This window comes from Xenopus laevis, chromosome 2S (assembly GCF_017654675.1).
Source record: "Xenopus laevis strain J_2021 chromosome 2S, Xenopus_laevis_v10.1, whole genome shotgun sequence".
Taxonomy (NCBI): Eukaryota; Metazoa; Chordata; class Amphibia; order Anura; family Pipidae; genus Xenopus; species Xenopus laevis.
In genome coordinates, this window is record NC_054374.1 from 24,097,171 (window position 1) to 24,112,727 (window position 15,557).

Sequence of the window (15,557 nt, forward strand, 5' to 3'; positions counted from 1 at the left end):
GCACAGAGGCTGAAGGGCTCTGCTTCTCTCAGTCTGTGTATTTTTTGCCGGCTGAGAAACGGGTCTGCTCCCTGTCCCATTGATTTGAATCCAGTCAGCGGAGCTGAAGCTGAGGTCAGCGAAAGGAAACAGGCACAAAGATTGATCGGATTGAAATCAATGGAACAGACTGCTTCTCTCATCCTATAAAAAATATGCAGGCCGAGATCAACGGAGCCTTTCAGACTGTTTGCCAACGGCCTTAAAAGTGTTAATGTACATAAAAAGTTGCCTATAGGTCATTTTTTTTCGTTGATTGCTCTACTTTTGTAGATTTTGTAGAAATTACTTGAAGTTCCTGACTGCTTTGCCTACCTGACTGTCCCTTTTCAACCCGTAAGTTTTTAGTGTCTGCATATCTGTCTAAAAACAAGTGGATCTTCTGGGAGGCAGTCAGTTCACTCATGGGGCAAACCTTTATCCTCACCCCAAAATTTACACTTTTTGTTCCCTAAATCAATCACCAGTGCTTTATTTTGCACATCCATACACCTATTAAAGTGGACCTGTCACCCAGACACACAAATCGGTATAATAAAAGTCCTTTTCAAATTAAACATGAAATCCAATTTCTATTTTTTATTAAAGCATTCATAGCTGTTGTAAGCGCATTATAAAATCTCAGCTGTCAATCAAATATTGTCTGCCCCTCCTCTATGCCTTAGGAATAGAGGCGGGGCATGCAATTACTTTCACTTTCCATTCAGCACTTCCTAGATGTCACTGCTCTCCCCACTTTCCCCCTGTTCTCTTCACCATTTAATTGTGTAACCAGGGCATGGGGATGGACATCAGGTCCTCCATTCTGGTGCACAAACAAGATTCTGAGATGATGATAGACTTGTCTTAATAACAGTTTCTACAAAATGGCTCCTGCCTACTTATGAGTTCCCAGACTGAAGGAAACAAGATTCAAATAATTAATATTGTGTAATTAAAGTTCATTTTGCTTGCCTAATGTGATAAAATAGGATTCGGAATCATTTTTACTGACACGAGTATGTGTCTACTTGGTTACTATAGGCAGGGCTGTATAGAAGCAGCCGGTTTCAGGCTTTCATCACCCGTAGATTCTTGTCCACAAATGGTGCGTAGCCTTATGTTTCCATGTGGCTTACATTTAACTGTTTAACCCTCACAGAGCGGCAGAAGCTGTACTGAAGGGCCAGGCTGAATCCATTGTTCTCTTCCACATCCAGAGCACCTCAAACAGCAAAGCAGAACGCACTTCAACTCCAACGGTGGGAAACAGCGTCTTTAACTTTTCTATTGCATGTTTGGCAGCATCATATCAGTGGGCATGATGCTCACCAGAGTCTTTTTTAAAGGAATTGTTCAGTGTAAAAATGCAAACTGGGTAAATAAACAATGTTTCTAATGTAGTTATTTAGCCAAAAATGTAATGTATAAAGGCTGGAGTGACTGGATGTCTAACATAATAGCCAGAACACTGCTTCCTGCTTTGCAGCTCTCTTGGTTTCCAGTGATTGGTTAGCAGTCAGTAACCAATCGGTGACTTGAGGGGGGGCACATGGGTCATAACCTGTTGCTTTTGAATCTGAGCTGTATGCTAAGGATCAATCGCAAACTCATTGAACAGTTATGTCCCATGTGCCCCCCCCCCTTCAAGTCGCTGACTAACTCAGAGTTAGAGAGCTGCAAAGCAGGAAGTAGTGTTCTGGCTATTATGTTACACATCCAGTCACTCCAGTCTTTATACATTACATTTTTGACTAGCTATATTAGAAACTTTTTTTTTTTTTTTTTTTTTTTTTTGCACAGCCTATCTATTTACCCAGTTTGCATTTTTACACTGAACAATTCCTTTAATGCTACCTGTAGCAAATGTCATGGACCATATTTTTCTGACTGTCCTTCATAGCCCTCAACAGTAATTTGTTGATTAATATTAGTTACCCCTGTAGAATTACTGACATTTCTCTAGTAAAGTTGCCGTGAGGAAATTTTACATTTTGGCCAATCACTTTCCATTATAGATAGTTAAAATTGGCTTTGCTATGACTGACCCCAATAAACATTGCCTTTTTTTTCCAGTTCGATGGCCATACAGGTTTTTTCCACAGTCATATTTTTTTTTTTTAATGAAAAGGGAAGGGTGACAATTTTCTCTCTGCTGCTTTTCTAGAGAAGGTTTTCAGGTATAGACCTCGTTGTGTAAGTGACATAAATACAGGCTTTATGAGTCCGCTCTGAATCATAGTAGACCGACTTCAGCAGAACAGTTGAATTAACTAGTAAACTGCCAGGGTAGATAAAGAATTGCTACTGGCTCTGAGCACTTTCAGGGTTCAACCAATTCTGCAGAATGATTTCACGGAGGACTGACTCATAGTCTGTTTAGCATTAGAACTATCAGGTGCCTTGTAGTGTCATAGAGGCACCTTTGTGCACACATGCATGGAATAAATAGATATGAGTATTCAACACTGCATAACTTTGAGGGAGTAACAATTCCGCCTTCCTCAACCAAGGCCTTTGCAGAGTTCTCACATACAGATACTGCTCTGTTTATCACTGGAGAATTCCTCAGACAAGGCAAGTAACATGGTACCTCTTACTCCTATATCAATGTAAATATGTGGAGAAGGAATGTTCTGTGTACAGTATTCTGTGCCACACCACTGTTTGCTTTATGGAAGTGCCAAAAGTTGGCCATGACTATATAATTAATATGTAAGAAATGATGCAGCTTTCTAAGAGATTGTATTCCATGCTATCATAGATAAAGAATATAAAGACATGTCTTAATATTTTTTATTTAGTGCAAATATATTTTAAGAGGCTTGACTGCTGGGTTAAATATATGGGTTTGTATTCTGGCAGTTGGCAAGGTCACCAGCCAAGCAGATTTTGCAAGTTTTGCAACCCAGATTAAGGGCTTTAATGTAGTTTATCTGATTGGCCCCGGCCGGGCCCACAATTGCATCACTTGAGGGCCCATGCAGGACCACTGGGAGAGTGCCGCATCTGTAGTTGGATACAGCCCTCATCTGATCTTTCAGCCATGCTAAGTCCTGCAACATGGACACTTGTTTAGCATCACTGATTGCTCTACACTTCCACTGAAACGACTTGTGTATGCAAACATTCTGCTTTCTTTAAAACTGGCTATGTATTTTATTTATTTTTATTTATTTTTTTGCAGAACACTCAGCTTTCTACTAATATTAGGAATGAATCTAAAGCAAATCCCCGAGCGCCAACTCCACAGGAGCAGAACCATTCACAAGCTGCCAAAGTGCAATCCAATCAGCCCGGTCCAGTACTTCCTCCAAAGTCTACACCATCTCTCTGTTCACTTGGGCAAGAAAGCACTGTTGGGGAGAGTAAAATGGCAGCCGGCAGCCCAGCCAATGCCAATGTTTTACAAACTGAAGGATGTAGGCAGAGTTCTACCCCTAACAATCAAGTTGCCAGCCCTTTAGCTCAAGGGAATGTTGCTCCCACAGTGGAGATCAAGGTGGAATCAAAAAGTTTGTCTCAGCCGATGCCAGCTGGGGAACCACCGTCTTTAGGTGAAAATCCTGATGGGCTTTCTCAAGAGCAGCTGGAACACAGAGAACGCTCTTTGCAAACCCTTAGAGATATACAGCGTATGCTTTTCCCTGATGAGAAGGAGTTTGCCCTTAAAGACATTACAGGCCAAAGTGGGGGGCCACCACCGAATTCTGGAATGTTGGACAATCCCCAGAAAAAACTTGAAGGGCCAATACAGGCGATGATGGCTCAGTCACAAAATTTAGGTAAAGGTCCGGGGCCCCACCCAGATGGTGGTATGCCGTTTGGGCCTCAAGGTCACAGGGACATGCCTTTTTCACCAGATGACATGGTTCCTCCACCAATGAATCCTCAGCCTGGCCAAGATCATCTTGACCATATGACTCCAGAGCAAGTAGCGTGGCTGAAGTTGCAGCAGGAGTTCTATGAGGAAAAGAGACGCAAGCAGGAGCAGGCTGTAGTACAGCAGCGATCTTTGCAGGATATGATGGTACACCAGCATGGGCCTAGGGGTATGGTTAGAGGTCCACCGCCTCCTTATCAAATGAATCCTGGGGAAAGTTGGGGTCCAGGAGGGCCAGAGCCTTTCCCAGATGGAATAGGCATGCCTCACCCAATGCCACCCAAAGGGATGCCCCCTCATCCAAATGTGCCTGGAAGCCAAATGCAGCGATTACCTGGATTTGTTGGAATGATGAACCCGGATATGGAAGGACCTAATGTTCCAAACCCCTCATCCCGATCTGGGCTTCCTGGTGTTAACTGGCCTGATGAGGTGCCAAAAATTCCAGATGGACGCAACTTTCCCCCTGGGCAGAGTATATATAGTGGCCCGGGACGAGGGGAACGTTTTCCAAACCCACAGGGTTTACCAGATGAGATTTTTCATCAGCATGTTTCAGAAAAGCAAATGGGTATGCCTCCCGCTATGGGCATGGAGGGAATTAGGCCGGTCATGGAAATGAACAGAGGGATGGCGCCTCAGAGGAACATTGAGCCCGGCAGTGGTCTGTTTCCTCGCATGCCTGGAGATGCAGCACTGAGCCCTTCCAGGATGGAATTTCACAAGGGCATGCCCCCTAATATGGGCCCAAATCGAGAGGTAGAATTTGGCATGGGCCCCGGAAACATGAACATGAAGGTTGATATGAACCTCAATGTTAATATGACTTCTAACCAGCAGTTAATGTCCCAAAAAATGAGAGAAGTGGTGATGGTACCTGAGGAAATGATGAAAATGAGACCAGGCAGCTCAGAGATGCTTCCTAACCAGCAAAAAATGCATTCTGCACCATTTGAGCACTCCCAGCAGGAGTACGGCATGAGGCCCTTTCTCAATATGCCACAGGGTCCCGGAGGAGTGTTAAGGAATCCCAGAGAACAGATGGGGCCTGATCAAAGGACTAACAGCAGACTCAGTCACATGCCACCTCTACCTCTCAACCCAAACAATAACCCAGGCAACCTCAGTGCTGCACCCCCTGCTCAACGTGGCATGGGAAGAAAGCCTTTGGATGTTTCCGTTTCAGGCGGTCAAGTGAACTCTCCTGGTGTGAACCCTCTGAAATCTCCAACTATGCGCCAGGTTCAATCACCAATGCTGGGTTCCCCTTCTGGCAATCTTAAATCCCCTCAGACACCGTCTCAGTTAGCCGGGATGCTGACGGGACCAACTGCTGCAGCTGCTGCTTCCATTAAGTCCCCGCCGGTTATGGGGTCTGCTGCTGCTTCCCCTGTCCACCTGAAGTCTCCGTCCTTACCTGTACCTTCCCCAGGTTGGACATCTTCTCCTAAGCCTCCAATGCAAAGTCCAGGAATACCCCCAAACCAGCACAAGCCACCACTTGGCATGACCTCACCAGCCATGATGGGGAATATGGAATCAGGTGAGCAAGTGCAAACACTAGTGATGCTGTAACATAATGGCTAGATTTTGTTAACTGTCATGTTTTCTCAACTGTCATGTCTCTGGGTGGTCTGAGCACATAAGCGAGTGGCAGAACTTGTTTGCCTTTGCTAAAGCATTCCTTGTAGACCTACTATGGGGAATCCCTCAGCTGAGGCAAGCAATATGGCGTATTCCATTCAAGGTGTCTGTGTATAAGTGTTCTGTGCATACAGTTAGCTTTCTGAATAAACTGGACCCTAATCTGTGGTAGAGGTGTTCTAAAAGAAATTGATGGGACCTCAGTTAAAGGTGTATTTATCTGAATTTCAGTTCTGTTTTGTCCTAGATATTCTTTCAGGCCCTGCACCAAAAATGTTTAGGATACTGGGGAGCCCATTTACAGATGAACTTACTTACAATTTATATATAGTATTTTTGCACATGGCAATATAAGCAGTTCTGCACTAGCATTTGAATGCACCTAGATTTACTATAAGGTTAGATATTTTATAATGTATGTTATTACAGTTCCTTCTGCTTTTTATTTTTCATTCTGGTATTAAATCGATTGCTCTGGATGCAGTTAAAATACCAAACTAAAATAGTTCATCCATAGACTCTTTGACCCTATAAAGACACAAGTTTTAGGGAACCCTGTATCATTAATGTATTATAAGGGATAATGTACCCCCTACTGTAAATAAGGATATTAGAAGTCACTGAGGGGTTCTGTGACCATATAAAGACACAAGGCTGCAGGCTGAGTTATACAGGGAACTCTGAGTATCACTCATGTATTATAAGGGATAATGTACCCCCTACTGTAAATGATAAGGATATTAGAAGTCACTGAGAGGTTCTGTGACCATATTAAGTGCAATGCTAAAGTCATAGTACATTTATATTGGTCATGGAACTTTGAATTGACTTCTATCTTCCTATTCCTGCCTATATTCTGAATGGTGTCTACTTAATTCCTTTCTTGTGAGTTTTGTTTCCAAATTGTATTTTTACGCTTTCCCTTTCAGTGTTATTCCCTGCTGAGATACGCTGTGTGATCATTTGCCTTTATACTGAAGTGCTATTAGTACCTTTAAGCTGTTCATACTTCTTCTCATGATGCTTTCAGGCCTGTGCTACATTCATACGCATCTCGGCTGAGCAGAGAGTCTTGAGCCTGTTCTGCATTAGTGTGCCTTAAACTGCACATGTGACCTGCCAACTCTTTGCATGCTTGCTTCTCTTTATACTATTCTGTCATTTCTGGAAATGGCCAAAGTGGGAGCTGACCGAAACATGCACCCCTAAAGTTCTAAATGTGACTTCCAATTCCCAAGGCTAGTGCTGTCATTTAAATGACCGTCAATAACTGACAGCTGAACCCTAATAGGGACATTCATATGTCCATGGCTGACGACAGTCAGTTTACATGTCTGGATAAGCCCAAATCAGATTGTCCTGGGTTCCTAACATGTACACATTGCTCAGGTCATACTGTATATTACCAGTTACATAGGGGTGAAAGTTGCTTAGAATTGGCCATTTTATAACATACCAAAAGCTCACTTAAAGGTGAACCACCCCTTTAAGGCTGTTATAAAATTGCCAGTTCTAAGCAACTTTCAATTGGTCTTCATTATTTATTTTCTATAGTTTTTTTATTTTTTATTTATTATTATTTTGTTGTTCTTTTGCCAGCTTTCAAATAAGGGTCACTGACCCCATCTAAAAAAGAAATGCTCTGTAAAGGCTACACATGTATTGTTATTGCTGCTTTTTGTTACTCCTCTTGCTATTCAGGCCTCTCCTATTCATATTCCAGTGTCTTATTCAAATCAATGCGTGGTTGCTAGGGGAATTTGGAACCAGATTGCTGAAACTGGAAAGCTGCTGAATATAACTCAAACCACAAATAATAAAAAAATAAAAAACAGTTGCAAATTGTCTCAGAATATGACTCTCTACATCATACTAAAAGTTAACTCAGAGGTGAACAACCCCTTTAAAAATAATGTATTTCTCACCCATTCACCGTACAATCATGTGACCATATAATGGCGTACTGAGCTGACATCATGTAACGCATTCGTATACACAAGCAAGGAGGGTTTAGGGCACTCTAGGAAGCCACGTATAGATCAGACCCAAAGTCAAATAGTTAAAGTAGAAGTCTTTATTTAAACAATCCTCTCGAGCGTTACGCGTTTTGTGTCACCATGACACTTAATCAAAGGCTTAGGCCTAACACATTGCAAGGATTCTGGCCCTAGTTTTGGGCCCCATGTGGATACTTAGATTTGCTTTCACAGAAATAGATTTGCATTGTCTTTCTCCAGCTAACAAGTCTTCTTAAAGGGATACTGTCATGGAAAAACATTTTTTTTTTATTTTCAAAATGCATAATAACGCTGCTCCAGCAGACTTCTGCACTGAAATTCGTTTCTCAAAAGAGCAAACAGATTTTTTTATATTCAATTTTGAAATCTGACATGGGGCTAGACATATTGTCAGTTCCCCAGCAGCTCCCAGTCATGTGACTTGTGCCTGCACTTTAGGGTAGAACTTCTTTCTGGCAGGCTGTTATTTCTCCTACTTAATGTAACTGAATCACTCTCCGTGGGACTTGGCTTTTACTATTGAGTGCTGTTATTTGATCTTCCAGGGAGCTGTTATCTTGTGTTAGGGAGCTGCTGTCTGGTTACCTTCCCATTGTTCTGTTGTTAGGCTGCTGGAGGGGGGGGGGGTAGGGAGGGGGTGATATCACTCCAATTTGCAGTACAGCAGTAAAGAGTGAGGTTTATCGGAGCACAAGTCACATGACCGGGGGCAGCTGGGAAACTGACAATATGTCTAGCCCCATGTCAGATTTCAAAATTGAATATAAAAAAATCTGTTTGCTCTTTTGAGAAATGGATTTCAGTGCAGAATTCTGCTGGTGCAGCACTATTAACTGGTGTGTTTTAAAAAAATAAATAAAAATGTTTTCCCATGACAGTATCCCTTTAAGAGGAAAAAGCAGGTAAAATGCAATTAAAGGCGAAGAATTACCTCCTATATATTCTAAAAGGCACAGAGTTTGCACAGGTGTAGCTACTGCTGCTTGGTATGAGTTACCGCACCTGAACAAAGTTATTTATTTATTTTTTTCATTATATAATCCCATTAAGCTGTAGTGATGGGAGAGGAGGGGAAAGATGTGGGTGTACTTTATTATGGATTTTGTGGTGTAGTGGTGGTACTGCCCTTGCACTTTGCTCCTGCTTATATTCAGCAGTTTCCCACTTTCACTCCCCCTTACTTAGAGTATGAGATAAAACTGTTTGAAATTAGGTAAAGGGGGAAGATAAAATTAAATTTTAAGTTTGTTATAGATAAGCCTAATCCTATATTTTTGTAGTGATCTAGTGTTTTTTTATGACTTTTGTCCTCCTATTCTGAATATTTACCCCAAAGGGAGGGGAGTTGACCAGCTTGCAGTAAAGAGTGACTAAAGTTTATCAGTGCACAAGTCACATGACTGGGTGCAGCTGGGAAACTGTCAGTATGTCTAGCCCCATGTCAGATTTCAAAATTGAATATAAAAAAATCTGTTTGCTCTTTTGAGAAACGAATTTCAGTGCAGAAGTCTGCTGGAGCAGCGTTATTATGCATTTTGAAAAAATGGATTTCAGTGCAAGAGCAGCACCATTAACTGATGTGTTTTAAGAAAAAAAACATGTTTTTTCATGACAGTATCCCTTTTAACAGTATATGTATCCCTTAAAGGAATTGTTCAGTGTAAAAATAAAAACTGGGTAAATAGATAGACTGTGCAAAATAAAAAATGTTTCTAATATAGTTAGTTAGCCAAAAATGTAATGTATAAAGACTGGAGTGACTGGATGTCTAACATGTCAGTCAGAACCCAACTTCCTGCTTTTCAGCTCTCTTGGTTTACACTGACTGGTTACCCTGGTTACCAGGCAGTAACCAGAGACTTGAGGGGGGGGGGGCATCTATTTACACCATTTTTATTTTCACACTGAACTGTTCCTTTAATATCTTGGTATAAGAAATGAAATTAATAACGAACGTACATTGCAAAAGTGTAGCACCCTCATCAATTTTACATTCACTTATTTTAAAGGTTTACTTATCCTTTAAAAAAAAATGCAATTTAATGCAATCCAAATGACAGCAGGAAGAGCACGAGCCAAGGGGTTGGGTATGACACACGGCCGTTTCTTTAAATGACTTGCAATATATATATTTATTGGTCCAGTATCCCGTTAACTGATTAGTATTCAGAGAATAAATTCCAGGGCTGGGGTTACAGGGTCCCTCGTACTCCTTATCTCGTTCATTGTAATTCTGCCATCTTGATATTGTCATTCTTGCGTTGGACGGCGGCTGCCATTGTCAATGAGTCAAGCAAACTGTGATGGCCACGTTTCTTTTCAGTTTTTTAAGTTTTCCTTTGTTTTAATAAATTTTATGTTTATTCTCTCTTAGGAGGCCCACCTCCATCAGTCAGCCAGTCTGCTCCGATTAATCACCCCGGAAGTCTTCCCTCCAGCAATAGCTACACACTGCCGCCTGAGCCCACTCTTTCCCAAAACCCTCTCTCCATAATGATGTCTAGGATGTCAAAGTTTGCCATGCCCAGCTCCACGCCTCTGTACCATGATGCCATCAAAACGGTGGCTAGTTCAGATGACGATTCCCCTCCTGCCCGTTCACCTAACCTACCATCAATGAATAATATGCCAGGTACGGGAAATTCTTGTACCACCTTCTCCATTCTCTTCTGCTGGCTTCTTTGCTCCCACGTTACAAAAGCCTGATTTATCTGCCATTCCACTTCCATTAAAGGACCAGTATCGTCAAATTTTCTTTTTTTTTTTTTTTAAAAAAAAAACGTATTTGTATAGAACAGTGATCCCCAACCAGTAGCTCGTGAGTAACATGTTGCTCTCCAACCCCTTGGATGTTGCTCTCAGTGGCCTCAAAGCAGGATCTTATTTTTGAATTTCTGGGTTGGGAGCAATTTTTGGTTGCATAAAAACCAGGTGCACTGCCAAACAGAGCCTTAATGTAGGTTGCCAATCACAGCCCTTATTTGGCACTAGGGTTGCCACCTTTTCTGGAAAAAAATACCTGCCTTCCTATAATATATATATATATATATATATATATATATATATATATATATATATATATATATATATATATATATATATATATATATATATATATATATATATATATATATATATATATATATATATCCTATAATTAATTTTTTCCCTATTAATAACATTGGGTTCAGCCATAATTTTTACCGGCCAGGCCAGTAAAATACCGGCCAGGTGGCAACCCTATTTGGCACCCCGGAACATTTTTCATTGTTGTGTTGCTCCCCAACTCCTTTTACTTCTGAATGTTGCTCACGGGTTCAAAAGGTTCGGGATCCCTGGTATAGAACGAAAAAAAAACCACCAAGCCACATGTATCTTTAAATTCGCAAAGTTTTTATTTAAAAATAACTTACCGAAACTCTGCTTGCGCTCCTCTTCAGAAAAGGCGACAGGGCGACAATACATCGTGCGGCGCTCCATTTCTCCTCCTTGCCTTCTAAAGGAGATAGCCAGGAAGGAGAAATCGAGCGCCGCACAATGTATAGGTCACCCTGTCGGCTTTTCTGAAGAGGAGCGCAAGCAGAGTTTCGGTAAGTTATTTTTTAATAAAGACTATTTTAAAGTTACATATGGCTTGGTGGTTTTTTTTTTCATTCTATACCAGGAATCCGCAACCTTTTGAACCCGTGAGCAACATTCAGAAGTAAAAGGAATTTTTTTACAAACCAATTAACAAAAAAAAAAAATCTTGACGTTACTGGCCTTTTAAAGGATAAGTAAACCTTTAAAATAAGTGAATGTAAAATTGATGAGGGCGCTATTCTAAGCACTTTTGCAATGTACATTCATTATTTATTTTATTTTTATTCATTCATATTAACAGTACATGTATCCCTTAATATCTGGAATTAAATAAAAATAAATAATGAATGTAAATGACAAAAGTGCTTAGAATAGCACCCTCATCAATTTTACATTCACTTATTTTAAAGGTTTACTTATCCTTTAAATGAAAAAAATTGCGGAATGTCCTTTCTCTGAGTATATAAGGAAAACATATGCAGTGAGCAGTATTTACAAACTAAGACCCAAACAGAAGGTCCCCCCCCCCCGTTTGTGACCCTAGATCGTTTAATATGTCCAGACAAGTATTCAAGAAGGAATATTCTGTGTTTGCAACAAGCTGCTGCAGCATAACGGTGGATGAATTTAAAGGGGAACTATCACAAAATGTAATATAAGCTTCAGCATACTGAAATAAGAAACTTTCTAAGTATAACCCATTATATATTCTGCATTGTTTCTGAAAAATCAAGTTCATCTTCACTATTTCTCAGCATCTGTTTCTCTCATTCTGTCTTCGTTCAGGAGTTGGGTGTCAAATATTTATTGACTGTTAGATCCAATATATCTTATAGGGGGGTTCCTTTTGCCTAGAAGATGTATTAGAGTTCATTGAAATAACTGATTCCAGTACAAACAAAATCGAACAAAATAACTGCCTTTTGCACAAATTCTGCATGTAGATACATCTTCTAGGCAAAAGGAGCCCCCCTATAAGATATATTGGATCTAACTGTCAATGATTATCTGACACCAACTCCTGTATGAAGACAGAATGAAGAGAAACAGATGCTGAGAGAGGAATAGTGAAGATAAACTTGATTATTTCAGAAATAATACAGAATATTTAATTGATTGATCTTATTTCAGTATGCTGAAGCTTATAATAAAGTTTCATTTTCGTGAAAGTTCCCCTTTAATGGTAATGAATTCCCGTTTATGCCTTTGCTACAACATGGGGCTCATCCTGCGCTGCAGCCTATCAGGTGCCATTGGACTTTAAGGGCAGTCCCTATTGAGTGCGGACTCATTCATTCGCATTGCTTCTCTTCTCTGCTTTCACTTTTATTTTCACCTCATGTCCTTAAAGGTGCAATAGCGCTTAGGCCATAACAAATTCTATCTCTATAGCTCCTCATGATGCATTTATTATAGAGATATATATATATATATATATATATATATATATATATATATATATATATATATATATATATATATATATATATATATATATATATATATATATATATATATATATATATATATAATTTATTTTTCAAGTTGCCAATTAGTCAGTGTGTTGATTTTGCTGGGAACTGCCTGAAATCCCTCTGATGCATTCAGCAGGACAATGACCTATGTTGTTTGGGTGGGAGTGGCCATACTATTTCTCTCTCAGCAGTCCCATATTTTCTACTTTCCCCCTCCTGGGTTTTTTTCATTTCTTGCTTTGTACTTTGATTTAGTAAAGGTTTTCTTACTTGTATATATTTTTTCTTATCTTGCAGGCATGATCATGAACCCCCAGAATTCTTCTAAGATGTCAGGTCCACATGTTAATGTTTCCATGCCAACGCTTAGCCCAATGGGTATGACGCAGCCTCTTTCCCATGGTGGCCAGATGCCATCTCCAAATGCCATGGCACCCAATGTACCGCCTCATGGAATTCCTATGGGACCTGGAATGATGTCACACAATCCTATGATGGCACATGGATCCCAAGATCCCACGATGGTACCTCAGGGACGTTTGGCATTTGCCCAAGGCTTTCCTTCTGTACAGTCACCTCCGCACGTTCCTTTTCCGCATAATGGCCCTAATGGAGGGCAAGGAAACTTTCATCCTGGGATGGGCTTTCCAGGGGAGGGGCCTTTAGGTCGCCCTGGCAACCTGCCCCCAAATGCAGACCCAGCACTTTGTAAGTCGGGATGTCCTACAGGGCCGGATTCCTTTACGGTCATGGGAAATAATATGCCTTCGGTTTTCAGTGACCCCGATCTGCAGGAAGTCATTAGACCAGGGGCTTCTGGAATCCCTGAGTTTGACCTGTCAAGGATAATTCCATCGGAGAAACCCAGTCAAACACTGCAATATTTCCCTCGTGGGGAAGTTCCAGGCAGAAAGCCACAACAAGGACCTCCTTTTTCGCATTTGCCTGTTATGATGGGAGAGCCAAACCCGAGAATGGGTTTACCTATGCCTGGTATGGGAGGACCCGTCGTTTCAGATATGCCCTTAGGTGGTGCTCCGAACATGCCAGGACACAACTCTATGAGGCCCCCGGGCTTTATGCAGCAAGGCATGATTGGACCTCACCACCGCATGATGTCACCAGCACAAACAGGAATGCCTGGCCAACTGACTATGATGGGAAATCCAGGAGGGGTGGGTATGATGCCAGGAAAGGAACGGCTGCCTGCAGGACTTTATAGCCACCCGGGGCCCGTAGCTTCTCCTAATATGTTGATGTCAATGCAGGGGATGATGGGACCTCAACAGAACATCATGATGCGCCCTAGGGGTATGCCTTCTGACGTCGGCATGAGTGGATTCAGCCAAGGGCCTGGCAACCCCGGCAACATGTTTTAAGCTGCTACGAACGGACAAACTGAACATTGTCGAGATGAGAGAGTCTCCCGACAAATCCTAAAAGCAAAAAGTCTGAGTCCCCATTTGGCCATGCAATAGGTTAAAAAAATAAAGGACCCAAATGTCAGAATTTGGAGAAATTTAAGAATGTATGAAACTATCCGAGCATTGCTTTCATTTATTCAAAAGGTGTTTTTTGTTTTTGTTTTTTGTTTGTATTTTTTTTTTAAGATTTATTTTTAAAAAAAAATATTTTTGTGGACTTGGGTTACTCCCCCCCATACGGGCACACGCTCTGGGTTGGGGAGGACAAAAAAAAACAACAAAAAAAAAAAAATCTGTAGCTGTATTTTGAGAATTGCCATTTGTCATGAGTTGCACCATCCTGTATGTTTACGTCATTTGGATTGGCTTCTTCAGGATACATGGTTTAATCCCCCCACCCCCTTCATTTTTTTTTGTGTGTACTGTACTATATTGTAAAAGGGATTTTAGCCGAGGCTTCTGTCTTTGTGCGCGAGAGAGGAGACGGATTCAGTGCTGTTTACTTTAGGTGGATAATCCATCTTCACAATCTTGTTACTTTTGTGTTTTTCCTTTAACTCCAGTGTATAGTAAACCAAACGATGACCTCATACAGAAAAGAGTATTATTAAAAAAAAAAAGCACAAAAAACAAACTATTAAAGTCCAGTTAGCGGGATCTCCTTTATGGAAAAAATCTAAAAGCAAAAAAAAAAAAAATCAGACTACGGAGAGCAAAATACGACTTTCATTTTAATTTCTTTTTGGTTCTGTTTTTTGCTCCCTCCAAATTTCATGCTACGTAGGCTTCTTTTCCCCCCCTCCCCCTTTTATTTTTTTCTTCTGTTTTTTCTCAATGTGTATTTTTGGGGGGGGGGGGGATTGAAATCTAGAAGAGACTGGCATTGTAGTGGTTTTATCAAGGAGCCAGGCTTTAGGCTGTTACATACACAGACCATATGCAGTAAATCTTCAGTTTTCCTGTCTCTTAGGAATCCCGTGTAATTCATAATGTGGGCGTGGAAACAGTCGTGGGAAATTTTTATTTTCATCATTTTGTGACGGTTACTGTTTTTTTGTTTTCACTTTTCCTGTTGTCCCCCTCTTACCCCCCCCCCCCCAGCGTTAAACATTCTGTGTAATCTCCATTAAATTTGGTACAAAACCACTTGCCAGGGCTGTGGTGTCAGAAAAAATAAAATATATTTCTTACAAATTCACCGGTGTCTTTGTTCCCAGTGGAAGAGAGTGCCTGTTATTACGGGTCGGTGCTCGTTAGGATTGAAAGAGACTGATCACCCTTCACTTAATTGTTAAAAGGTTACCGGGTTTTTAAAAGAGAATTATCGCGAAAATGAAAATGTAATATACGCTTCATCATACTGAAATAAGAAACTTTCTAAATACAATCCATTAAATAAATGTGCATCCTTTCTTAAATAATTAAGTTTATCTTTAGCTGTTTCTCTTCATTCTGTCTTCATGCAGAAGTTGGGTGTAAGATAGTCATTGACAGTTAGGGATTCAGCCTTTTT

The 15,557-nt window shown here is 40.8% G+C and overlaps 1 protein-coding gene across 4 annotated transcripts in view; it reads left to right on the plus strand.

Moving 5' to 3' along the window:
• bcl9.S (BCL9 transcription coactivator S homeolog) overlaps window positions 1-15,238 on the plus strand; it is a 95,789-nt gene extending 80,551 nt beyond the window's left edge. For 3 of the 4 annotated variants that reach the window (XM_041583484.1, XM_018248944.2, XM_018248943.2), the window contains exons 6-9: window positions 1,181-1,280; window positions 3,206-5,444; window positions 9,938-10,195; window positions 12,918-15,238. In XM_041583484.1, coding sequence (XP_041439418.1) covers window positions 1,181-1,280; window positions 3,206-5,444; window positions 9,938-10,195; window positions 12,918-13,999 — 3,679 coding nt within the window. In that variant the 3' untranslated portion in view covers window positions 14,000-15,238. The remainder of the gene's footprint in view (window positions 1-1,180; window positions 1,281-3,205; window positions 5,445-9,937; window positions 10,196-12,917) is intronic. The other variant, XM_018248945.2, reaches the window with a different exon arrangement.
• The last annotated feature ends 319 nt before the right edge of the window (window positions 15,239-15,557 follow it).